At 46.8% G+C, this 27,431-nt stretch overlaps 1 protein-coding gene across 1 annotated transcript in view; it reads left to right on the top strand.

Annotated features, from left to right (window-relative positions):
* LOC142309942 (centromere protein Q-like) overlaps positions 1 to 23,884 on the top strand; it is a 58,944-nt gene extending 35,060 nt beyond the window's left edge. The window contains exons 3-9 of the mRNA XM_075347413.1: positions 12,924 to 12,978; positions 13,085 to 13,196; positions 17,240 to 17,308; positions 19,791 to 19,920; positions 20,262 to 20,375; positions 21,359 to 21,427; positions 23,478 to 23,884. Coding sequence (XP_075203528.1) covers positions 12,924 to 12,978; positions 13,085 to 13,196; positions 17,240 to 17,308; positions 19,791 to 19,920; positions 20,262 to 20,375; positions 21,359 to 21,427; positions 23,478 to 23,606 — 678 coding nt within the window. The 3' untranslated portion in view covers positions 23,607 to 23,884. The remainder of the gene's footprint in view (positions 1 to 12,923; positions 12,979 to 13,084; positions 13,197 to 17,239; positions 17,309 to 19,790; positions 19,921 to 20,261; positions 20,376 to 21,358; positions 21,428 to 23,477) is intronic.
* Positions 23,885 to 27,431: the final 3,547 nt, after the last annotated feature.

The raw sequence follows: 27,431 nt of genomic DNA on the forward strand, positions 1-27,431 counted from the left end.
GGAAGGCTATGTCTCTCCTGAGCTCTCTGACATCCACTATCCCGGCAGTCCTGTGGGCCCAGGGGTATACAAGGACTCTCCAGTGGGACATTTTAAGAAATCAGGTGATTCTGGGAGAAAGGTTGAACAGGCGAATAACAATGCTCTCAGACTCCATCAGCTCCATTCACTGGTGGCTGGACCAGAGGAACCTAACGAGGGGTTCCGTGGTCTGTCCCTGTGTCCAGAATCATAACCACGGATGCAAGTGTCTCGGGATGGGGGGCTCACCTGTAGGACCATTCGGTTTAGGGTCTCTGGTCTCTCCAGGAGGCAGCTTCTTCCTCCAATATCAGAGAACTGCTAGCTGTGGAACGTGCAATACTGTGTCTTCTCCCTTCACTGACAAGGAACCATACTCGGGTTTTGTCAGACAATCAGGTGACGGTGGCTTATTTGAACCATCAGGGGGGCCCGAGATCCAGGTCCCTTATGACTATAGCCGACAGGATCCTGTTACTAGCAGAATCTCACTTACTGTCCCTGTCAGCCATCCACATCAGAGGGAAAGACAACCACATGGCGGACTTCCTGAGCCGCACTCAACTGAGGCAGGGGGATTGGGTACTCGAACAGTCTGTCTTCAACCTCATAACAGACAGGTGGGGAACTCCGGTCATAGACCATTTTGCCACCAAGCAGAACAAGAAGGTTCCACAATTTTGTTCTCTGAACCCCAGGGAACACCCATAAGCAGTAAATGCCCTGTCGACCAAGTGGGACTTCACCCTAGCGTATGCTTTACCCCCGTTAGTTCTCCTACCATCTGTCCTGAAGAAAATTAGGGACGACAAAGCGAGAGTCATTCTAATTGCTCCCTTCTGGCCAAAGAGACCATGTTTTTTTTGGCTAGTTCAGATGTCCCTAACTGACCCGTGGGTCCTTCCGGAGATTCTGGATCTCCTGTCCCAGGGACCAGTGTTCCATCCTCCCACAGTCAAATTGCACATGACTGCCTGGAATTTGAAAGGCCATTACTGATTAGTAAGGGTTTTTCCCCAAATTTAGTTCCATGTTGTTGCGTTGTAGGAAACCAGTGACCACAAGGATCTACTGCAGAAGTTGGAGAAAATGTTTATCTTCGACAGGTGCTAGTGTCACAGGGGAGGCTCCAATTGGTTCGATTTTAGAGTTTCTGCAAAATGGTTTAGAACGAGGGTTGTCAGTTAGTACACTCAAAGTTCAGATCTCCGCAGTAGCAGCTCTCTACAATTACGATATCGCGGGGAACCATTGGGTGGCTAGATTTATTAGTGCCAGTTCTCCTCAACGACCTAAGCGTACTGTATCTGTTACGGTTGCTGCGAGCACTGGAGACTAAGTCCAGATTTCTTGCTACTGCACATGTGCGAGCGCTGGAGACTAAGTCCAGATTTCTTGCTACTGCACATGTGCGAGCGCTGGAGACTAAGTCCAGATTTCTTGCTACTGCACATGTGCGAGCACCGGAGACTAAGTCCTATCTTGGAGCCATTGCACATGTGCGGGTGACATCATTGCTGACACGAGGTCACATGTCTCTGACACCTTCTATGCCGATTGGTCGCTGGTCATGTGCTTGTGATGCCTTGCTCGGTGATAGGCCAACATGACGTCACTCCTGTTGTTCTGGCAGCGGATTGGCTCTGGTGTCCTCCATCTTGGATGAGGCACAGAGTCTATATAAGACCCTGACACACGCCGCATGGCGCTCAGTCCTCTTGGTTCATGCATAAGAGTAGACGCTCTGTGCACGTTCCTCTAGGCATTCCTCTGTCTATGCTAGGTGAGCGCTACCGGCAGGGTAGCGTTCTTATACCTTACAGGTTCGGCTGCTGTCCGTATCCTTACCTCTTAGGGGAGCGGACATAGGCAGGTGCCTGAGGCACATGGTCTGGCTGGGCCTTGTGGTTCGACTCGTAGGTGGACGTTGCCACTAGGGTAACGTTCCTTATACTGCGTCTGGCAGTTGTTCGTATCCTCGCACACTAGGGGAGCGAACAGAGGTAGGAGCTTTGTGCGGCTTACGCTGCTGTTCGTCTCTTTTGCACCACTAGAAGAGCGGACCTAGGCAGGTGCCATATCTAGTGGTTCGTGTCCTCGCACACTAGTGGAGCGAACGCAGGTAGGAGCTTTGTGCGGCTTATGCTGCTGTTCGTCTCTTTTGCACCACTAGAAGAGCGGACCTAGGTAGGTGCCATTTCGCACACATTGCCTTTGTCTCTGTGATTATTAACAGAGATCATTCCACACACCCTCCAAGTAAGGGAGGAATTGCTTTACTTACTTATTATATCCTTCTGTGAGTTAACAGAGGTATTGCACTCTGCCATAGTCTGCAGCAGAGTCTTTGCACGGTGGACCCTGACTGTCTGATACTCCTTTAGGTTATTATCAGACAGCCCCCCGTAACATTAGGACTGAGCCAAGGGTCTGGCAGTTATGGCAGAATATCAGCAGTTACACCGTTACATACAAGTACTTGAGTCACGGCTCAAGAGTATAGAGGATAAACCTCAGACCATGGTGACATCTGCACATGATCCTCGACTTGCTCTGCCAAACAGATATTCTGGCGATGCCAGATCATGTCGTGGTTTCATTAGTCAGTGTCAGATACACCTAGAGGTCAACTCTTCTCGCTTCTCTACGGACAGGTCCAGAGTAGGCTTTATCATCTCCTTACTTCAGGACAAAGCCTTAGAATGGGCGACTCCCCTATGGGAGCGCTCTGATGTGGTTACTCTGAGACATCAAGACTTTCTTGATGCTCTTAAGGCGGTATTCATGGGTCCGCAGGTTACCCATGATGCGGCCCTGAGACTGTTAGATCTATCTCAGGGTTCGTTATCCACTAGTTCTTATGCCATTGCTTTTAGAACTCTGGTGGCAGAACTAGATTGGCCAGAGAAGGTGTTGATTCCTATCTTCTGGAGAGGGTTGGCAGGCTATGTCAAGGATGCTCTTGCTACTCGTGAGGTCCCTGCTTCTCTGGAGGACTTGATCACAGTAGCAACGAGGATCGATGTACGCCATAAGGAACGTAGACTCGAGGTCTCTTCCTCACGCCCTAAGCATCGGGCTATTCCAGTTGTTGAGGGTCCACTACCATCTTCCTCAGCATCTGAAACATCTCCCACTCCTATGGAGTTAGGTCATGCGTCTTCCAGACTACGCAAGTCTGGTCCTCCTATATGTTACGTATGTCGTCAGGCTGGGCACTATGCCAACAAGTGTCCTAGTCGTCAGGGAAACTCCCTGGCCTAGTAACCATTAGAGGGGGGTTACTAGAGACGTCTTCTGCACCCTCTAAGTGTTGTATCCCAGGTCAGCTCTCGTTATCTGAGAATACATGGCCTATTATGGCTTTTGTGGATTCCGGAGCTGACGGGACTTTTGTGTCCTCAGGATTTGTAAAGGGACACAATATTCCCTCTATCATGTTAGAGGCGCCTATTCCTGTCCGTGTTGTTAATGGAACTATGTTGTCTGACTCCATTACCTTGAGGACAGTTCCCTTGCGCCTTTCCCTGTCTCAGGGTCACATAGAGGAGATTTCTTTTCTTGTTTTGCCTGAGGGTATAGACGACGTCCTTCTGGGTCTCCCATGGCTTCGGACTCATGCTCCTCACATTGACTGGGAGTCTGACAGCATTATTAGTTGGGGTTCGAAATGTCAGTCCCGATGTCTTCCCTTACCACCTAAGGTCATTGCGGTTGCATCTACTGATCTCTCTCCCATACCTACACCCTATTTGGATTTCGCTGACGTGTTCTCCAAACAGGGTGCTGAGGTTCTTCCACCCCATAGGCCGTATGACTGTGCCATAGACCTTATCCCAGGTTCGGTTCCACCTAAAGGCAGAGTTTACCCCCTGTCGATACCTGAGTCGGAGGCCATGTCGACCTATATAAGAGAGAGTTTAGAGAAGGGGTTCATTCGTAAGTCTGTCTCTCCTGCGGGAGCTGGGTTTTTCTTTGTTCGGAAGAAAGAGGGTGATTTGCGTCCCTGCATAGATTACAGGGGTCTCAACGCAATCACAATAAAGAACAAATACCCATTACCTTTAATTTCGGAGCTCTTTGACAGACTGAGAGGAGCTCAAGTTTTTACGAAGTTGGATCTGCGGGGTGCGTATAACTTGGTACGAATTCGAAAGGGTGACGAATGGAAGACCGCTTTTAACACCCGAGACGGTCACTATGAATACCTCGTCATGCCTTTTGGGTTATGTAATGCACCCGCAGTATTTCAGGACTTCGTAAACGATGTGTTCAGGGATTTACTGTTATCCTCAGTAGTGGTGTATCTGGACGACATCCTGATTTTTTCTCCTGATCTGGAGACTCATCGTCAGGATGTCGTTCGTGTCCTTTCCCGTTTAAGGGAGCACTCATTGTTTGCTAAACTCGAGAAATGTGTATTCGAGCAGTCCTCATTGCCTTTTTTGGGTTACATTATCTCACAAGAGGGCCTGGCTATGGATCCTGCGAAGCTCTCTGCTGTCCTGCAATGGTCCGAACCTCATTCCTTGAAGGCGGTGCAACGCTTCTTAGGATTCATAAATTATTACAGGCAGTTCATACCCCATTTTTCTACTTTGGTGGCCCCTTTGGTGGCCTTGACTAAGAAAGGTGCTAATCCCAAAGCCTGGTCTACTGAGACATCTCAGGCTTTTGAGGCAGTAAAAAGACACTTTTCAACTGCTCCCGTTCTTCAAAGACCCGATGAGAGTAAGCCCTTCCTCTTAGAGGTTGATGCCTCTTCAGTGGGTGCTGGTGCGGTCTTGTATCAAAAGAACGGTGCAGGTAGAAAAAGGCCGTGTTTCTTCTTTGCGAAAACCTTTTCACCGGCAGAGAGAAACTATACCATTGGGGATAGGGAACTGCTCGCCTTGAGATTAGCCTTGGAGGAGTGGCGTCACTTGCTGGAAGGAGCGAAACATCCTTTCCAGGTCTATACAGACCATAAGAATCTGACGTACTTACAAACCGCTCAGCGTCTGAATCCTCGCCAAGCCCGCTGGTCCTTGTTTTTCTCCCGCTTTCACTTCTCCATCAACTATCTGTCTGGGAGTAAGAATAACAAGGCAGACGCCCTGTCTCGCTCTATGCTTTCTACCCAGGAAGAGATTGACGAACCTCGTCTTATCCTTCCCTCCAGGGTTTTTCATACGCTCTCCCCTGTGACGTTAGACCAAATCCCACCGGGCAAGACCTTTGTTCCGCCTGATCGACAGAATGATATACTGTCATGGGCCCACACCTCAAAGGTGGGTGGGCATTTTGGTATTAGGCGGACACGAGAGTTACTGGAGAGGTGGTATTGGTGGCCACACTTAGCCAGCCACGTCAAGAGATATGTCGGTTCCTGCTACTCGTGTGCTCGCAACCGTCCATTACGGCAGAGACCGGCTGGGCTCTTGCATCCTTTACCAGTGCCAGATAGACCATGGGAGGTGGTAGGCATGGACTTTGTGGGTAATCTTCCATGTTCACAGGGACATAGATTTGTGTGGGTCATTACGGACCATTTCTCCCGGATGGTTCATCTCGTACCGTTATCGAGAATCCCATCTTCCAGGGTACTAGCCAAACTAGGCTTCAAGGGATGCCAGATCGTATCATTTGTGATAGAGGCCCGCAATTTACTTCCCGTTTCTGGCGAGATCTTTGTAGCCTTCTGCAAATTGAGTTGAATCTCTCTTTGGCATACCATCCGGAGACCAATGGTTTGGTTGAACGTACCAATCAATCTATGATTATATACCTTCGACACTTTGTTGCTGAGAACCACGATAACTGGTCCTCCCTCCTACCCTGGGCAGAATTTGTCCTTAACAATTCGCTGGCTGAGGCCACTGGGCAGACACCGTTCGTACTCAATAATGGGCAACACCCTAGGGTACCGGTACCGTTTCCCGCTGCTGCACCTCCTCCTCTTGTGGCCGACTGGGCAACTAATGCCAGAGAGGTTTGGGATCGGACTCAAGAGTCGATCCAAGCAGCTAAGGACCGTATGAAGACGGTGTCCGATCGGTTTCGTCGCCCGCCTCCTGTCTTTTCTCCAGGGGACTTTGTGTGGCTCTCTGCAAAACACGTGAGACTTAGAGTGAGCTCTGTCAAATTTGCTCCTCGCTTCCTGGGTCCTTATGAGGTTCTTCGACAGGTAAATCCTGTAGTCTACCAATTGAAGTTACCCGTCCATCTTAGGATTCATGACAAATTCCATGTCTCACTGCTAAAGCCGGCTATTTTACCTCACGCTCGTGAAGTGCACTCTCCTGCCTCTGATTCCTCTTGCTCTAGCTATGAGGTACGAGCCATAGTTGGTTCTAAGATGGTTAGAGGGCGCAGGTTCTTCTTGATAGATTGGGAGGGTTACAGCCCGGAACATCGCTCTTGGGAGCCTGAGGAGGCTGTCCATGCTCCCGACTTAGTTGCCGATTACCTGCGTCGCCGGGAGGGGGGCCCTTGAGGGGGAGGTACTGTTACGGTTGCTGCGAGCACTGGAGACTAAGTCCAGATTTCTTGCTACTGCACATGTGCGAGCGCTGGAGACTAAGTCCAGATTTCTTGCTACTGCACATGTGCAAGCACCGGAGACTAAGTCCTATCTTGGAGCCATTGCACATGTGCGGGTGACATCATTGCTGACACGAGGTCACATGTCTCTGACACCTTCTATGCCGATTGGTCGCTGGTCATATGCTTGTGATGCCTTGCTCGGTGATAGGCCAACATGACGTCACTCCTGTTGTTCTGGCAGCGGATTGGCTCTGGTGTCCTCCATCTTGGATGAGGCACAGAGTCTATATAAGACCCTGACACACGCCGCATGGCGCTCAGTCCTCTTGGTTCATGCATAAGAGTAGACGCTCTGTGCACGTTCCTCTAGGCATTCCTCTGTCTATGCTAGGTGAGCGCTACCGGCAGGGTAGCGTTCTTATACCTTACAGGTTCGGCTGCTGTCCGTATCCTTACCTCTTAGGGGAGCGGACATAGGCAGGTGCCTGAGGCACATGGTCTGGCTGGGCCTTGTGGTTCGACTCGTAGGTGGACGTTGCCACTAGGGTAACGTTCCTTATACTGCGTCTGGCAGTTGTTCGTATCCTCGCACACTAGGGGAGCGAACAGAGGTGGGAGCTTTGTGCGGCTGACGCTGCTGTTCGTCTCTTTTGCACCACTAGAAGAGCGGACCTAGGCAGGTGCCATATCTAGTGGTTCATGTCCTCGCACACTAGTGGAGCGAACGCAGGTAGGAGCTTTGTGCGGCTTATGCTGCTGTTCGTCTCTTTTGCACCACTAGAAGAGCGGACCTAGGTAGGTGCCATTTCGCACACATTGCCTTTGTCTCTGTGATTATTAACAGAGATCATTCCACACACCCTCCAAGTAAGGGAGGAATTGCTTTACTTACTTATTATATCCTTCTGTGAGTTAACAGAGGTATTGCACTCTGCCATAGTCTGCAGCAGAGTCTTTGCACGGTGGACCCTGACTGTCTGATACTCCTTTAGGTTATTATCAGACAGCCCCCCGTAACAGTATCCCTTCCTCCTTGGGACCTTAACCTGGTCTTAGCGGCCCTGACAGGTCCCCCGTTTGAACCATTAGACTCTATTTCGGTTAAATGTTTGTCCCTTAAAACAGTCTTCTTGGTGGCCCTGACCTCAGCTTGTAGGGTCAGTGACATTCAGTCTCTTCCTATCGACCCTCCTTTCACTCAGATATTGGATGATAGGGTCGTTTTGAGGCCAGACCCTGCATTCCTCCCCAAGGTAGTTTCTAGGTTTCATACTTCCCAGGAAATTGTGCTGCCATCATTTTGCGATAAGCCAAAACATGATGAGGAAAAGAGATTGCATTGTCTGGATGTGCGTCGTTGTCTCATCCAGTACATTTTCGTCACTAGTTCCTGGAGAATGGATAAGTCCTTGTTTTTTTCTTTTCAGGGAAATCAGAAAGGGATGAGAGCTTCTAAGTCCACTCTGGCTAGGTGGATTAGGGATGCCATTGCCTTAGCAAACACGTCTAGGGGTGATGAGGTTCCGGTGGGTCTGAAAGCTCATTCCACAAGGGCAGTAGCGTCTTCATGGGCTGAATGAGCAGATGTCTCAATTGAACAGGTCTGCAAGGCAGCTACATGGTCGTCACCCTCAACCTTTTCTAAACACTATATCTTTCTTTTTTCGACCTCACCTTTGGGTGACGGGTTCTGCAGGCAGTGGTCCCTCCCTAACTCTTTTCTTTTCACTGTAATTCTCTCATGGTGCCATCATAGGGTGAGGGAAAAATACGTAATTACTTACCGGTAATGTGTTTTTTCCAAACCCATGACGGCACCCTTATATTCCCTCCCTGCACTGGGTGTTATTGGTTGGTTCACCTTCCTTCTCCTTAGCAGACATGTTCTGGTGCTGGCCTTATTAACCTTTTTTTCTTGGAGCTCCTCTCATGCTCTGTAATCAACTGATGCGGGGAGAGGTACCGCCCTTTTTTTTTCATGTAGGTTTCCTGTCCTTGATGGGCAGATCCTCTCTCGTGGTGCCGTCATGGGTTTGGAAAAAAACATATTACCGGTAAGTAATTACGTATTTTTGCAGGACTCTAGTAATATATCCGTAAACTTACCCATTTTCGTTCGGTATTGAGAGTTACCATGACATTGTCCCAATCTACATGATTAGGCTCTTCCTTTAATTTTTTTAAATCGGCTTTCGAAAAATTCTAGGTTTTAGCATTTCCCCTTTCAAATGTTTTATTAAATATTACATTGAAACTTACCATATTATGGTCACTGCTGCCTGAGTGTTCCTGTACCTTTATATCTGAAATTATAGCTGGTCTATCTGACAAGAACAAATCCTTTGACAGGAGCAAATTATCTCCCCTGGTCAGTCCATCTACCATCTGAGAGATGTAAATGTCTTGAATTGTAGATAAGACCTTGCAGCTTTTAGCACAACCAGAAGATTCTATGTCCTACCGAATGTCTGGATAGTTGAAATTCCCCATAATAAGAACCCAATTATTATTATTAGCTGCCTTTTCAATTTGTTGCAGAATTTCATCCTCTACCTGTTCAGCTATGTTAGGAGGTTTATAGCAAACTTCAATTAGCAGCTTTCCATTATTGCCCTCCCCATGTACATTTTCTCATACTGACTCTACATTGTTGTAGCTCCCCCAAATGTCGTCATTGAGCACAGGTCTTGTTAGATTTGATAAATATACACACCCCTCCACCTCTTTTTGTCTTTCCTGTTTTTCCTGAAAGTGGTGTAACCCTCTGTCACCCAGTCATGGCTCTCATCCAGCCAAGTTTCCGTAATGCCCACCACATTGTAATCCGTGGTTGACAGAAGAGCCTCCAAAGACTTCTTGCATTTGCCAGCAGGCATTTAATACTATTAACACGTTTTGGTTTTTTTAACTCCTTGTCTTCTACTTTCCTTGCATGAGCCTGCCCCCTAAACCTGCCTTGACCCCAACTCTCTCTCTCTTTCTCTGTCTACTCTATCTATTCTTTTTTTTGCACAACTACCCTCTCTCTCCCTGTTACTGGGGGCTGTCTGATAATAAAACCCAAAGGAATATCAGACAGTCAGGGTCCACCGTGCAAAGACTCTGCTGCAGACTATGGCAGAGGATAAGGGGTATATAAGTGTGCCACTGTAAATAGTAACATGAACCACTAGATATGGCACCTGCCTAGGTCCGCTCTACTAGTGGTGCAAAAGAGATGGACAGCAGCATAAGCCGCACAAAGCTCCTACCTATGTTCGCTCCCCTAGTGTGCGAGGATAGGAACAACTGCCAGACGCAGTATAAGGAACGTTACCCTAGTGGCAACGTCCACCTACGAGTAGAATCACAAGGCCCAGCCGGACCATGTGCCTCAGGCACCTGCCTATGTCCGCTCCACTAAGATGTAAGGATACGGACCGCAGCCGAAGCTGTAAGGTACAAGAATGCTACCCTGCCGGTAGCGCTCACCTAGCATAGACAGAGAGATGCCTAGAGGGACGTGCACAGAGCGTCTACTCTCATGCATGAACCAAGAGGACTGAGAGCCGGGCGGCGTGCATCAGGGTCTTATATAGACTCTGTGCCTCATCCAAGATGGAGGACACCAGAGCCAATCCGCTGCCAGAACGACAGCAATGACGTCACGCTCGCCTATCACCGAGCAAAGCGTCACAAGCACATGACCAGCGACCAATTGGCATAGAAGGTGTCAGAGACATGTGACCACGTGTCAAAAGCACATGACCAGCGGCCAATCAGCTTAGAAGGTGTCAGCGTGTGACCTCGTGCCAGCGATGATGTCACCCGCACATGTGCAATGGCTCCAAGATAGGACTTAATCTCCAGCGCTTGCACATGTGCAGTAGCAAGAAATCCAAACATAGTCTCCAGTGCTCGCACATGTGCAGTAGCAAGAAATCCGAACATAGTCTCCAGTGCCACAGGAACCGTAACACCCCCCAAAATCTAGTTTAAAAGCTCCTCCATCCATATGATCATTTTTCCCCCCAGCACAGCTGCACCCTCCCCATTGAGATGCAGTCCGTCCCTACCATAGAGCCTGTAGCCTACAGAAAAGTCGGCCCAGATCTCCATGAACCCAAACGCGTCTTTCCTGCACCAATTTTTAGGCCACGTATTTATCTCCCTAAGCTCCCACTGTCTTTCTAGAGTCACTCGTGGAACCGGTAGCATTTCTGAAAACATCACCTTGGAGGTCCTACACTTCAGCTTTTTTCCTAGTTCCCTGTAATCATTTTTAAGGTACTTCCACCTCCCTCTAACTTTGTATTTAGTACCAATGTGCACCATGACCGCTGGGTTTTTCCCAGCCCCACCCAACAATCTGTCTATCCGATCAGCAATATGCCGAACCCGAGAACCCGGCAGACAACACACTGTTATGCATTCACGTTCTCGGCGACAGATGACCTTGTCTATCCACCTAGTTATAGAGTCCCCTACCACCAACATCTGTCTGGCCTTTCCTGCTCTCCTATTTCCCTCCTTCCTGCAGTAGTCATGTTCTTTGTTGCTAGGAGCAAAGTCCTGCTGTAGTGTTCCTAGCCCTGGCGCTGCATCTCCAATATCAGCCAAACAGGCATATTTACAAGGTTGTGTTAGGTCAGGACTAGGCTCCTTAGACACTTGCCTTTACCCCTTCTTCTAACTGTTACCCAGCTACCTACCTCTGGGTCCTGACCTTCCCCACCTCCACTCTCCTTCATATTACTGGCCCCAGCAAGAGCTTGGTCAGTGAGCTCTAAACGCCTCTCCATGTTTACAATGCTCCTGAGTGTTGCAAGCTTCATATTTAGATCCATTACCTGGGTTTCCAAAAATGTAACATGCTGACGAGTGCAGACATATTCACCTTCGAACGGCTGTTCAAGATATGCATACATCTCACAAGATGCACACTTGGAAGCATTGTCGATAGAGCACATACTAAATCGGGATAAACAGTACAGATAAATAAAATGGAAAATTAGAACGGTAACACCTCTTGCTCTTTTGTCAAACTATGATATTATGTCCAACAATACTGTATACTTACCTTGCAGTCAGCACTTAAATTGCAGCCTCACCCGCTCAGAAGCCTCGCTTGATGTAATGTTGGTTTACTGCTCTTTTTACACCAGTTAAAAACTTCCTGACTTTATTAATGGCTTCAGAGTGGCAAGATTGAGAAATCAATGATAGTGGGGGACTCTGTGTGTAAGAATGCCGGGACAAAGTAATTTAAAGGAAACCTGACAGAAGATCCATGCTGCCTGATCTATGTGCTGCATGTATCAGACCCTGGCTGTATCCTTTAATCCTTGTGTGTTTGACTCTGAAACACTGCAAAGTTTCAGAGAACAAACTTTAAAAGCTGCCGGGGATCGTGCCACACAGGTGACTAGTTGGACAAGTGGGCCCCCAGTGAATTTTCCCTGCTCGCTACCAATGACTGACAGGTCTTCCCCTATACTCGCAAGCAGGGAGAGAGACCTGTCACTAACAGGTAGTAGCAGCCAGGGAACTTTTACATTAGTCACCTATGCGGCTTTGTCTCCAGTGGCTTTTAAAGTATGTATATCTCTGAAACATCGCAGCGTTTCAAACTCTAAAGGGTGCTTTACACGCTGCGACATCGCTAACTATATATCATCGGGGTCACGGTGTTTGTGACGAACATCCGGCGTCGTTGGCGACATCGCAGTGTGTGACAGCTAGGACCAACGATCAACGATCACAAAAACGTCAAAAATCGTTGATCGTTGACACGTCGCTCCTTTTCATAATATCGTTGGAGGTGCATGCCGCTGGTTGTTCTTCGTTCCTGCGGCATCACACATCGCTATGTGTGGCACCGCAGTAACGACGAACATCTCCTTACCTGCGTCCACCGGCAATGAGAAAGGAAGAAGGTGGGCGGCATGTTCCGGCCGCGCATCTCCACCCCTCCTCTGCTATTGGGCGGCCGCTTAGTGACGCCGCTGTGACGCCGAAAGAACCTTCCCCTTAAAGGAGAGATTGTTCGGTGTCTCCAGCGACGTCGCTAAGCAGGTATGTGCGTGTGACGCTGCCATAGCGATATTGTTCGCTATGGCAGCGATCACCCCCATGACGAAACAGCGACGTGGGCGGGTGCTATCGCGCACGACATCGCAGCGTGTAAAACACCCTTGAGATACATGACTGTGATCGTACAACCAGTGCCTGATGCATGCTGGCCTTTGACTGGGCAATATATATCTGCTGTCAGGTTCCCTTTAAGGGCACTATTGCTTTGACCTGGTAAACTTGCACACAATGCTGCTACACTGGAGGGATTAATAGGTGTCAGTAGATTCAGTGAAATCAGAACTTACAGTGTTTTCTGTCTGCAGGTCAAGAAATGTAAGGAGCAAGGCTCAGAAGAACAATCATCTCGGAAAAGGCAACGTAAGTGACAAACCCTTCCTTATTTATGACACAGCCACTTAGCTTTCATGTGTTCACTGTTGTTAGGATCAGGCGTCGCACTAAAACATATGTGATCTGCATACAGGTTGTGATTCACCTGAGGACACGACTATGCGGCTGGCAAAAAAGAGAAATGCACAGCCCCTTCAAGCAGAGGTTTTACTCCATATTGAGGCTTGTCTTACCGTCGCAGAAATGTAAGTTTTATATTTCTTTATAAATATTCTTTATTGTGCACTATACCATGTGTTAGGGTGAACTCTTAACCAGAGATCACTAGTTGCCTACTGCCTGGCCTAATTGGTGTGGATCAAGTGCATGCGTAAAAAAATCATGCCAGACAGAGTCGGATGTGAAATCTCTTCTTGATCACAGTAAAGATGGCACTGAACAGACCGAACAGAAGCCTGCGGCCTCTGATATAGGCTAGGGGTGTACACAAGTTCGGATATGCCCATTTAGTGGGACAGTTCATTAGCTAGCCAATGGGGAGATCCGTGTTGCTGTTGATGGGTGGGTCTTTACGTCAGTGGATGAATCCATGGTGTCATCTGATCTGTGGTATGGTCCTCTTACATCTGGACATTCCCTGTATTCCAGGCAAGGTGTGGAAAACAGGAAATGGCAGCCATCTTTAAATCTGTGTCATGTGTATGATCTGAGAACTGAATTATGTAAGGCAAATCGACATATTTCCCACAGTCCCGTCAAGAGGTTAAAGGAGTTGTCCGACATAAACTCAAAATTTTTTGTTAAGCTAATCTGTGTTGTATTGTCATATAAAACACCCCTACATTGTTATTTTTTGTTTTCTAACTTTTGTTCCTCTTGAATTCACCCTTTATTCTCTGCAGCTCCTTGTTTACATTTAGCTCTAGCAAACTGACCACTTCCTGTGCAAAACCTCCCAGTCAGAGCTGGCACCGCCCAGCCTCAGTGTCCAGCCCCGCCCCAGTGTCCAGCCCCGCCCCAGTGTCCAGCCTCGCCCCCTGTCCGCCCCCTGCACACATTCCCTGTCAGTATTCTGCCCCAGCACTGACCTGTTATCACTACAGCATTGCAAATAACAGCCCCACATCGGGCTCTGCACCGCACACGCACACATATGGCTCTGCACCGCACACATATGGCTCTGCACAGCACACGCACACATATGGCTCTGCACCGCACGCGCACACATATGGCTCTGCACCGCACGCGCACACATATGGCTCTGCACCGCACGCGCACACATATGGCTCTGCACCGCACGCGCACAGACAGGGCTCTGCACCGCACACAGACAGGGCTCTGCACCGACCCCCCCATCCCCCATCCCCAATCCCCAATCCCCATAGGGAACACATGTAGGGAGTGCATACTCACCCGTCCTCGGTCCCCGGCGCTCCTGCACGTTCGCGCGCTGTCTGTGCTCTGGCCGTATCAGCACAGTAGTGACGTCACCGCTGTGCTGAAGAGAGCACAGACAGCTGGGCAGTGATGAGAAGGTGCGCTCCTTCTCATCAGCACTTTCAAATGTACCGGCATGTGTGATGAGCAGGGGGCCCGGTGCTGGCGCTGACACCAAGGCAGCCGCCGCCAGGCCCCTCCCCCAGGTCACGGACCCCACAGCAGTGCAGGGGGAGGTTGTGGGTAGGAGCTATGTGTGCACGTTGCGTACTAGCCCTGCAGAAATTTCTGCAGCGATCTGAAGAGCACATGTGCGCTTCAAATCGCTGCAGAAAATGTCCGTAGAGAAAAAAAAAAAGCCGATTCCATGCGCTCTGCCTGCAGCTCCTGCCATAGACAGAGCAGGATGGGGAGATAAGGTATGCACACCAGTGACTATGGAAGGGGAATACATGTAATAGCAGAAACTGCTGTGTGAATACTGACATGAAAAATTCAATAGCTATTTGTAAGAATGAAATGTGAAAAATGGAACCTGCATTACTGCCATGAATATATGAATAAAGAGAAATTTAGCTACTGAACGTAGAGAAATACTTTGGCGTAGTGTTGGGGCTCACTGGTGTGCATACCTTATCTCCCCATAGTGATGTTTTTTAGGTTTTTTGCACCCAGTTCAGACATAGAATGGAGTTCTAAACGTTATTCCTTAATGTTAGTAGTTTTTCGTTTGTGAACCCTCCCCATACACACCTATTGCCAATCCACATCGTATATATAGCCTGGGTCTCCGCTTCCCATACACGGTAAGTTTTTTAACTGCATGAGAGGACACACATAAGCTAGGGACCCCAACGTAGAGAAATACTTTGGCGTAGTGTTGGGGCTCTATTGCATTGATCAATTCAGTAGCTAAATTTCTCTTTAATCATATATTCATGGCAGTAATGCAGGTTCCATTTTTCACATTTCATTCTTACAAATAGCTATTGAATTTTTCATGTCAGTATTCACACAGCAGTTTCTGCTATTACATGTATTCCCCTTCCATAGTCACTGGTGTGCATACCTTATCTCCCCATAGTGATGTTTTTTAGGTTTTTTGCACCCAGTTCAGACATAGAATGGAGTTCCAAACGTTATTCCTTAATGATAGACAGAGCAGGGGCTGCCAGCAAAGCGCACGGAAGAAGTGACATGTCACTTCTTAGAACGCGCGCTTCGGGCAGCAGCCGAAGCGCTGCACTCTAATACGCCACGTGCGCACGGCTCCTGCATAATCTCCATAGATTATGCAGGGGACGCAGGACGCATGCAGTTACGCTGCGCTACAAAGCGCAGCGTAACTGCATGTAATTACGCTACGTGCGCACATAGCCTAAGGGTGCGGGGGAATGTGTGGCAGGGTGCAGGGAAGGGGGGCGGTGACTCCACGTACTGTACCTGCCCAGCAGGGAGGCGACATGCTGTTCCAGATTTGCATGTCAACATGGCCCTGCCCATGTTGACATGAAATGACTGGAAGCAGCAAAATCGCGGCAGGAGCGGTCACATGACCACTCTGAGCCGGGGGGAGAGGGGCTGACAGCAGGACAGGTAAATGGTCTCTATCTACTTACCTGCCCCAATGTAGCCCAATAGGTTAATAAAAAAAAAAAGTGAAAAGAAGCCGGATAACCCCTTTAAGTATTTAATTCAATGGCTCTCTTCAACACGTGTGTCCTAAAAACTATTGTACAGCTGATAATCGTGTGAATGATGCAACTATAGGTGTCACATCAGAGGTACTTGTGAGATGATTTATAAACCACTATTGTTTTTAAGTTAAGGAGTTGTTCCCTTTCAAAAAATCTTGGTCCTCTGAGTGTAATTTGTTATAATAATTTATTTAATAATTTATATAGCGCCAAATATTCCACAACACTTTACAATAAATGAAAAAAACATAACAATCGCGCTTTAATCACCATTTTGGGGTCCAGCGCTGAGCCTCTGGTGTCTACTACTGGCGGGCTGCTGCACTATTGATGTAACTTTAATCAGTGATCTCCCCTCTTAGAGCCACTGAACTGCCGCATTTTCGTTGACGTGATGTCAGCACCGCAGCCAATACCAAACATTGGGGGCATCCCCAGAGACTCAGTTCTGGACTTGGGAATGGTGAATAAAGTGCGGGGGGGGTTATAATTTACTGGTCTGAAGACCAAGATTTCCTAAAAAGGGACAACCCACTATGACTCTGACAGTAGCCAAATTGTGATGGCTAGACAACTGTATTAGGGCATCTCTAAAATGGCAGGTCTTGTGGGTGATCCTGGTATGTAAATATTAGTACATATCAAAAGTGACATAAATAACAACAATCGATGAACCAGAGACAATCATGGCAAAATGCTTTGTGAGCAGGGAATCTAGCCTGCCTAATCTCCTCTGCTGCATATTGCTGAAATAGTTAATACAGGAATACAGGTAGTGGCCACATGAGAATTAGAACTAGTCCTTAGAGCAATTGGAAGAGGGTAGCTTGTTCTGATGAACCACTCACTTCATTTTTTTCCAGTAAAATTATTACCACTATGAGAGAACCAGACCTCATTGTACATTGATGGGGTCTGTTGATGTGTTGTATGAATAAATCAGCACTGCGTCCATGGTATATACTACAAGCAGAAACCACAATGCGCAGAAACCAGATGTGCATGTCGCCTACCAAGCATGTATGGCATAATGTGTCCCTGCAGTAGTTCCACCTTCAAAGGCAATTTTCTATTAAGCCCTTACTGTAGTTCTTGCAACTCCTAGAGTTCATACTATCTGAAATTTAATTGCTGCATTACTTATTGTGTCCTAGGTCAGCGTTGAGCAGGAAAAAAGTTGCAGCCACTGAATCTCCAGATTATCTCTCTCGTCTTAAGCAAAGGTAATCCCCATAGTGCACCTAAGGGTAAGTCGGTCATGGCTGCCATTTGTCTGATCGGTGGTAAAACATGCTTGTTAGTAGCTGCTTCTGCTGTCCTCACTATGATAACAAGTTAGCCACCCACATCACACTCTATCTATCTATTGACATACAAACGTTTGGGCACCCCTGGCCAAAATTACTCTTATTGTGGACAGTTAAACAAGTGGAAGATTAAATGACCTCTACAAAGCATAAAGATGACACATTTCCTTTGTATGTTAGCCAAAAAAAAATATTTTACCTTTTACATTTTTAAATTAACAAAAAAGGAAAATGGGCCAATGCAAAAGTTTGGACACCCTGCATGGTTAGCATCTACTAACACCCCCTTTGGCAAGTAACACAGTTTATCAATGGTTAGCCAGCTAAGAGTCGTTCAGTTCTTGTTTGATGGATTTTCATCCATTGTTCCTTTGAAACGTCTTCCAGTTCTGTGAGATTCCTGAATTGTCTTGCATGCACTGCTCTTTGAGATCCAGCCACAGATTATCAATGATGATCAGATCGGGGGACAGTGAGAGGCCATTGTAAAACCTTCAGCTTGCGCCTGTTGAGGTAGTCTATTGTGGATTTTGATGTGTTTAGGATAATTCTCCATTTGTACAAGCTTGCATCTTTTACAAAAAGCGTTTACAAGCTGAGATACTTGCCAAAGGGGGTGCTACTAAGGTAAGTACTAACCATGCAGGGTGCCCAAACTTTTGCACTGGCTCATTTTTTTTATCTTTTTTGTTAAAATTAAAATGGAAAAGATGAAAATAAAATACAAAGAAATATGTAATCTTTAACTTCATGCATTTTTAGAGATCAACTTGCTGAACTCTCTACAATAACAGTAATTTTGACCAAGGGTGACCAAACCTTTGCATGCCACTGTATATAAGTGCATATCATTATAAACAGGTCTGTATGAAAGTGGAATTGTAGAAAGCATGGCTGGAGCTCTTGGAATATGTAGATATCTGTTAAGCGGGCTTTACACGCTACGACATCGCTAATGCGGAGTCGTTGGGGTCACGGAATTCGTGACGCACATCCGGCCGCATTAGCGATGCCGTTGCGTGTGACACCGTTAAGCGATTTTGCATCGTTGCAAAAACGTGCAAAATCGCTAATCGATTCTCAAATCTCGTTACTGCAGCAGTAACGAGGTTGTTCCTCGTTCCTGCGGCAGCACACATCGCTGCGTGTGACGCCGCAGGAACGAGGAAGCTCCCCTTACCTGCCTCCCGGCCGCTATGCGGAAGGAAGGAGGTGGGCGGGATGTTACGTCCCGCTCAGCTCCGCCCCTCCGCTGCTATTGGGCGGCGGTTCAGTGACGTTTCAGTGACGTCGCTGTGACGCCACACGGACCGCCCCCTTAGAAAGGAGGCGGTTCGCCGGTCACAGCGACGTCGCCGGACAGGTAAGTAGTGTGATGGCTGTGGGCGATGTTGTGCGGCACGGGCAGCGATATGCCCGTGTCGCGTAACAGATGGGGGCGGGTACCCACACTAGCGATATCGGGACCGATATCGCAGTGTGTAAAGTAGCCTTTACTCTTTCTGGACAGTCTGAAGAGTCTAGAGGAAATATTTCATTTCTTGCTTCTAGCAAATCTTAAAGGAGCCTATCCTATCATAAAAACACTATTACGCTGCAGATATGTTAATAGCAATCTAAAGCTATGCTTCCGTAACCCTGAAAGCCCATCTACTGAAAGAAAATTAACTTTATTTCTCCCAGCAGTATCAGGCTTTCAGTCATAGAGGTGCAGCTGTGGTCACTGCTGGGGGCATAGCTACAACTGCCTTTCACTCTGCATCGAACAGTGACTGAAAGCTAGAGGCTGCCGGGTGGAATAAAGTTAATTTCCCCCCAATAGATGGGCTTTTATTGTGTGTGGTGGTTTCCAGCTTCAGTATGCTATTAACTTGTTGATTAACCCCATATCTACAGATTAATAGTGATTTGACATAACCATTCCCTTAAGATGGCCATTCCCCTTAGATGGTTCTGTTCAGCCAACACAGCTCTCCCAATACACTTAAATGGGTCAAGACTTTTGAGTTTTCTGTGGGGACAGAGAAGATAGCCATTGTCAGATTTCTGCCTTATTTTACGAAGCTGAAAAGGTCCAGGTATGTGACAATCCTGACTCTTATCTTATCTTCTTCACATCATCTATTGCAGAAGAGGCATATGGCCCTGTTGTTAGCCCATATCGGTGCGTTTGTTTTAGTTACTGAACTGAAGCAAAAAACATACGGATGACCCTTCGAGGGAACAACCACTGACCTGTACTTGTAGCTGTGTTCAGGAAAATGATTCCCATTTTGGGAAGAACTTTGCACCAATATACTTCTTTTTGGAGCTCTGTATTTATTTTATGAGAATGGTGTAGGTTCCTCTTATACCATCTTTCAGGTATTTACGGCTTAGTATTTGATGGTTGCTTTAGGCTTCTAAAGTTCTGTAAGGACATGAGATTTCCTGTAACTAAAGTACACACGCTGAAAAACCTGGCCAAAGACATTCTTGAGGAGCAGCATAAAATGAAGGAGTCTGAAGACTCTCTGGAGTATCTGAAGGTAGGTGTTCTTTTTTTCTTTTTTTAAGCTTTATCCCTTTGGTGGCTATTGATCATCAGTAACTTATCTGAATCAACACAATTGTATGTGAATGCCATAACATCTTACTTGAAAATTGCAAGCTGTAAAGGATTTGCCTTATCAAATTCACTGGTGGCATGTTGCTCTCATGTGCCACCAATGTGCAGTTGGCTGGGTGTGGTGGAGGGCGATGTCTCTGATCCTCACCAAAAATTATAGTGACTACTGTTGGCCCAATTTATCTTTTTCAGGGCACATGGACAAACCTAACGACTGCAGAAGTGGTTGACGGTGTTGTTTATCTTGTGCTTTCTCCTTAGGATAACATTAAAGAAGCTGTGGACATGGCAAACACGGTAGAAAACTCTATAGAGGCTTTAGAAAAAATGGTTGAGACCCTGAATGAACAAGAATCAGAAACATCCCAGCCCCAAGTACGTACTATTCACAATTAAGAAGTTAAAAGCAGGGTGTCATGGCAGCTTATGGATGTAACAGAGTTGTAGGTTTTGATTTTAACATTTTCCAAAGCATGAAGAAATATAGAAAATTACTATATTCACCCCATTCCACAATATGACGTATCGGTGCATCATCAACAGGAGAATATTTCCCATGCAAACACTAGAACATTTATATATGACCCTGTACAGAAATAATGTATTGTGATACAACAGCACACAGCCTTGTGGTCTGCTCAGTGATATCGGCTAGCCCCCACACTTCTGTGCCTGCTTCAGCAGATCATGCACCTCCTGTTGCACGGGTGTCCTCCTCTGATGCCACTGCCAGTCTCTTTAAACACATAGCACCGTCCAGCCTCCAAAGAGTCCCCGCACTCCTCGGTGCAGAAGCCAAACCCCTGAATCCCTGCAACAGGCTGTGCCCTGCAACACAGCGTGCCGTTCAGCAGCCTCCTTACAGGTGCAGCCATCTTCAAGTCATGTAATGTCCACATGCTGCTGACACGTGTGGTGTGGGCGGGCGGTTCCTCGCCTCTCACCATGACTTTAGTGTGGGGTGGGCAGAGGCGACGTCCGGTGCCTGCGCAGTGCTGTATTGATGTGAAGATAGCACATGCCAGCTCTGTTTCGGACAGGACTCGTTCAGTGTTATATAGTGCACGAGCTTTATACTGAGGGGACTGGGCCCTTTGGACAATGAAAGGGTTTGATTCTGGCTTTGGACAGAAAGAACCATTCAGCATTTTATATATATATATATATATATATATATATATATATATATATATATATATATATATATATATATGATCTTTCTCTCAGTTTTAGTTCTGCAATAGTAATGAGGTGTGGCTTGTGACTGGTCTTTCGCACATGAATGATGGCATTATTCTTGATTAATTCTGTGTCTCTGAGTTTACGGCATGTTTACTCACAGTATTTCTGATTTTTAGGATGAAATCTTATCAAATATAGACCCCCTGGAACTTCCACAAGGGACATTTGAGGCTCCCACAATGCAAGTATGTACGTGTGTATTATGTCAGAAAACACAAGAGTTTATCATTTATTAGTTATAGGAAGACAGTTTTGATGGTGTTACTTGTTGGAACACAAACCCAACTTGCAGCAATACACATGATATTGTTTATACATGATGGACGTGTAATAACTTTCATCCTATACCTGCTTGGTATAATGAAATAATTGGTTTTATGGGAAATCAGACAATTCTTTTTCACAGTACTGTGATTGGAATACCCCTTCTGTAGTCACCTCAGTAAAAATATAAATCGCCTTATACTAAACCTCCTGCAGCAGCGCCATTCCACATCCTGGCATTTGTAACCCGTGTTAAGTCACAGCCAATCAGCTGCTTCTAAGAAGCTACTTTGCTCACTCCTTGTTACACATCGGGTAGAAATGTAAGGGACTATAAGATCTTTTCATTCTACACTGGGGACTGACAGCATTTAAAAAGAAGTCATCCAAGTAGTGAAGAATGTCTTTAATGTGATTAAACTCCTACACACTGCTTTTCTCAGTGCTGAGGCTGCTGTAATCTCAGGACAGGACTCTTTTAATCACCTTGTTTCTTCTAAAGACACAGCAGCCTTTTGCCATTCAAGAAATTCAAGATATTTGCCAATATGTCATTACCTGCCTCTGTTCTTGAAGCCTAGATTAGAACAATTAATTAGGACAATTAAAGGAATATTTTTCATCCTAATCTTTATGTGCATAAGTGGATTACTTGAGTATACTTTCTTTTTACCCTTCTTGGTTCTTTAAAATGTAACCGTTATTTTAATTTTTATTTAATAAATCGTTGTTACACATAAAAATAAGCCACTTTGTCATGTATCTTATCAGACAAATCTGCTTCTTTCTCTGCCAGAATTGATCAGTCATTATCAAAATTCTCAATTCTGAGGTGAAATTTGAATTCACTGAAGACTTTCCCATTACTGAGAAAGGAGATGTTAGCTGTTACTGATGAGATTCTATGATGAGGGAGGAGCTAGAGGCGGAGCTATGCCTTTCTTCTACTATCCACATAGGAGATGGCAGCTGTTACTGATGAGATTCTATGATGAGGGAGGAGCTAGAGGCGGAGCTATGCCTCTCCTCCCTCTACTATCCACATAGATGGCAGCTGTTACTGATGAGATCCTATGATGAGGGAGGAGCTAGAGGCGGAGCTATGCCTCTCCTCCCTCTACTATCCACATAGGAGATGTTAGCTGTTTTTGATGAGATTCTATGATGAGGGAGGAGCTAGAGGCGAAGCTATGCCTTTCCTCCCTCTACTATCTACATAGGAGATGGCAGCTGTTACTGATGAGATCCTATGATGAGGCAGGAGCTAGAGGCGGAGCTATGCCTTTCCTCCCTCTACTATCCACATAGGAGATGGCAGCTGTTACTGATGAGATCCTATGATGAGGGAGGAGCTGGGTGATGAGGTCTGCCCCCTCCTCCCTCTACTATCCACATAGGATCTCATCTGTAACAGCTGCCATCTCCTATGTACAATTTTGATAATGACTGATCAATTCTGGAGAGAAAGAAGAAAATGTATCTGATAAGATACATTACAAAGTTGCTTATTTTCATGTGTACTATTCATTTCTGGAATAAAGAATAACAGTCTTTAATTTTCGAGTGTTTGCCTTTGTCCACAATTTAGTTGCCCGTTGATCAGCTATTACTTCCAAAGGACTATGGTTTGTTTGGGGTTTTTTCCCCATAAGCATTGCCTCTGCTTTCATGTGGGCCTGTTCCTTTGACCATTGCACAGCAATATTGAACATTGTCCATGAGGTGACACAGTTTCTTGGTGGAAAAATACTGACCTTTTGGTTTAAGTCACAGTCAAGCTCTTTAGTATATTTCTGGTATGGTACAATATTCAGAGTAAAAGCTCAAATGTCCTGTATCAGTTTGTTACATGTTCATGAACCATACAGTATGATAAATGTTGATATAAGAGAAGAGGCAGAAGCACATTTTATTTTAATTTGCATAAAGCTTTTTAGCTTCTCTACAGATAATCTGCTCTTTTCTCTCCAGGATATGGCAAAAAAGCTGAAAAACCCTAAACTAATTTTGAAGAAACTCTCTCGGGTCCAGTCAAATCCCATCTATACTGATGCAATGAATCTTCTCCAGATGGCTTATGCTGAGACCTCCACTTTGTGACCGGCTTGATGATGAGGGCACATGGCTGTCATTCTTTTGGCTGCGTCACACATATAGATTGCACTGTCACTTTAACCATTTATACTAAAATATGTTTTCCTTGTTGTTGCTTTGAATGTAATTAAGCAGGTTCTACAGTTCTAATGTCCCCTACCCAGCATGATGATCCCCCACAGCTACCCACACACACAGAACATGAACCACACAGTCCCCCACATACAGTATCTGTGTCACCCTTCACATGTACTAATATTGTAAGAATAAAACTACTCACCTTTCCCCGTAGCTCCATTGCTCTGGTCTGTACAGTGTGACGTCATTGCACCTGCTGAGATGATACTCAGATACTCAGGCTCAGTGATAGAACTGGGAAGCGATTGCTCCCTGTTCCACCATTGTATTTAATGCACCTATTTTTTTTTTTAACCCCTTCACGACCGCGGGCAGTAAAATTACGTCCTATTTTAACGTGACTTAACGACCAGGGACGTAATTTTACTGCCTAAACTTCATTTGATTGCCGTGGCCATAGCAACGGCTTTCAAATGATGTCCCCTGCTGTTTCTTACAGCAGGGGACCTTTGCTTGACCCCAGGGGGGGAGGCATCGCCACCCCCTATCGACGATCGATGTGATTGGCTGTTCAAATCTGAACCGCCAACCACATCGTTCGCACTAATTTCGGCAAAAATAATGCCCGAATTAGTGCGATACTGTGAGATCCAGCTATGAGATGCCGCAGCTGCTGCAGCATATCATAGGTGGACCTCAAACATGTCGCCCCCAGCCCCTGCAGCACTGATTGGAGCGATCGTGCTATGACGCGCAATCGCTCCAATCAGTGTGCAGTGGGGCGGTCTGATCTGCTGGTGGCCGCCCTCCCCAGGCCTGTGCTGTGGCCTGCAAGCCCTCCCCCAACATGTCTGCAGCGTGCAGTGGCTGGTACTTGTGGTACCATGCCACCGCTGCTGCTGCCGCCGCCGCCGTAGCTGAGATCATCGCTCCTGCTGCACGTGAGTACTGTGCTCACCTTGCAGCCCGTGCGCGCTCCCGTGGTGCCTCTGCGCGCTCCCGTGATAGCCCCTGCCCGTGCCCCCCCCCGATCTGCCCCCCCGACATCCCGATCTGCTCCCCCCCCCGACATCCCGATCTGCTCCCCCCGCGATCTGACTGCCTCCCGCATTATCTCTATTCTGCTTCTGCAGCTCTCTCTCTGGTCTCCCCCTCTGCTCTCCCCCCTCCCCCTCTGCTCTCGCCCCCCCCTCTGCTCCCCCACCCCTCTCCCCCTCTGCTCCCCCCCCCTCTCCCCCTCTGCTCTCCCCTCCCTCTCCCCCTCTGCTCTCCCCCCCTCTGCTCTCCCCCGACGTCCTCTTACCTGTCTTCACCGGCCCGATCACATCTGCCTCCATCGCTGGGTCCTTCCTGGGCATTCTGCTGATCTGCCTGCTGCTGTAAAGCTGTCCATCTCTCTGCCATCTGTTCCTCCTGCAGCTCTTCTGGTCAGTGATCCTCTGGGTACTGTGAGTATTGTGTGTACTGTGTATACTGTGTATCCTGTGGGTACTGTGAGGTTTCTGTATCCCCTATCCATTTTTACACCTCATCCGTCCGTGCGTCCCGCTGAGCGCTGATCAGGGATGCAGATAACGTATCTGCATCCCTGCTCAATTTTTGGCGTGACTTTTTTTTTTTCCGTATCCCCGACGCTTTTTGGATGGCATCCGTCCGTGCGTCCCGCCAAGCGCTGATCAGGGATGTAGATAACGGATCGACATCCCTGCTCAATTTTTGGCGTGACTTTTTTCCGTATTCACGACGCTTTTTGTATCGCATCCGTCCGTGCGTCCCGCCGAGCGCTAATCAGGGATGTAGATAACGGATCGACATCCCTGCTCAATTTTTGGCGTGACTTTTTTCCGTATTCACGACGCTTTTTGTATCGCATCCGTCCGTGCGTCCCGCCAAGCGCTGATCAGGGATGCAGATAACGGATCTGCATCCCTGCTCAATTTTTGGCGTGACTTTTTTCCGTATCCGCAACGCTTTTTGTATCCCATCCGTCCTTGCGTCCCGCCGAGCGCTAATCAGGGATGCACATAACGGATCGGCATCCCTGCACAATTTTTGGCGTGACTTTTTTACGTATCTGCGACGCTTTTTGTATCGCATCCATCTGTGCATCCCGCCAAGCGCTGATCAGGGATGCACATAACGTATCTGCATCCATGGTCAATTTTTGGCGTGACTTTTTTTTTTACGTATCCCTGACGCTTTTTGTATCGCATCCGACCGTGCGTCCTGCAGCAGCCGATCAGTGCACTGCGTCTGTGCGTTTGAAAAGTCAAATGGCGCTCCTTCTCTTCTGAACCCCGCCATTTGCCCAAACAATTACTTTCCACCACATGTGAGGTATCTACGTACTCAGGAAAAATTGCACAATATGTTTTATGGTGCATTTTTTTCTGATAGCCTTGTGAAAAAAAAAGCTACCTAGTTGAAGCAACCGTTTTGTGGTAAAAAAAAAAAAATTCTTTTCACAGCTCAACTCTATAAACTTCTGTGAAGACCCCAGGTGTTCAAATTGCTCACCAAACATCTATAAAAATTATTTGAGGGTCTAGTTCCAAAATGGGGTCACTTGTGGGGGAGCTCCACTGTTTAGGCACCATATGGGGATCTCCAAACGTGACATGGCGTCCGCTAATGATTCCAACCAATTTTGCTGTCAAATGGCGCTCCTTCTCTTCTGAGCCCCGCCATGTGCCAAAACAATTACTTTCCACCACATATGAGGTATCTGCGTACTCAGGAGAAAATGCACAATACATTTTATGGTGCATTTTTTCCTGATAGCCTTGTGAAAAAAAAGCTACCTAGTTGAAGCAACCGTTTTGTGGTAAAATTTTTTTTTTTCTTTTCACAGCTCAACGCTATAAACTTCTGTGAAGCCCCCAGGTGTTCAAAGTGCTCACCAAACATCTAGAAAAATTATTTGAGGGCTCTAGTTTCCAAAATGGGGTCACTTGTGGGGGAGCTCCATTGTTTAGGCACCTCAGGGGGTCTTCAAACCCGACATGGCGTCCGCTAATGAGTACAGCTAATTTTGCACTCAAAAATTCAAATGGCGCTCCTTGCCTTCCGAGCACTGCCGTGTGTCCAAACATTTGATTATCCACCACATATGAGGTATCTGCGTACTCAGGAGAAAATGCACAATGCATTTTATGGTGCATTTTTTCCTGTTACCCTTGTGAAAAAACAAGCTACCTAGTTGAAGCAACCGTTTTGTGGTAACAATTTTTTTTTTCTTTTCACGGCTCAACGTTATAAACTTCTGTGAAGCCCCCAGGTGTTCAAAGTGCTCACCAAACATCTAGAAAAATTATTTGAGGGCTCTAGTTTCCAAAATGGGGTCACTTGTGGGGGAGCTCCATTGTTTAGGCACCTCAGGGGGTCTTCAAACCCGACATGGCGTCTGCTAATGAGTGCAGCTAATTTTGCGTTCAAAAATTCAAATGGCGCTCCTTCCCTTCCGAGCTCTGCCGTGCGCCCAAACAATTGATTTTTACCACATATGGGGTATCAGCGTACTCAGGAGAACATGCACAATAAATTGTATGGTGCACTTTCTCTTTTCTCCCTTGTAAAAAATGAAAATTTTATGGCTAAAGTAACATTTTTGTGTTAAAAAGTAAAATTTTCATTTTTTCCATCCACATTGCTTTGGTTCCTGTGAAGCACCTAAAGGGTTAATAAACTTATTGGATGTGGTTTTGAGCAGTGTGAGGGGTGCAGTTTTTAGAATGGGGCCACTTTTGGGTATTC

This window comes from Anomaloglossus baeobatrachus, chromosome 5, assembly GCF_048569485.1.
Source record: "Anomaloglossus baeobatrachus isolate aAnoBae1 chromosome 5, aAnoBae1.hap1, whole genome shotgun sequence".
In the NCBI taxonomy this organism is placed as follows: Eukaryota; Metazoa; Chordata; class Amphibia; order Anura; family Aromobatidae; genus Anomaloglossus; species Anomaloglossus baeobatrachus.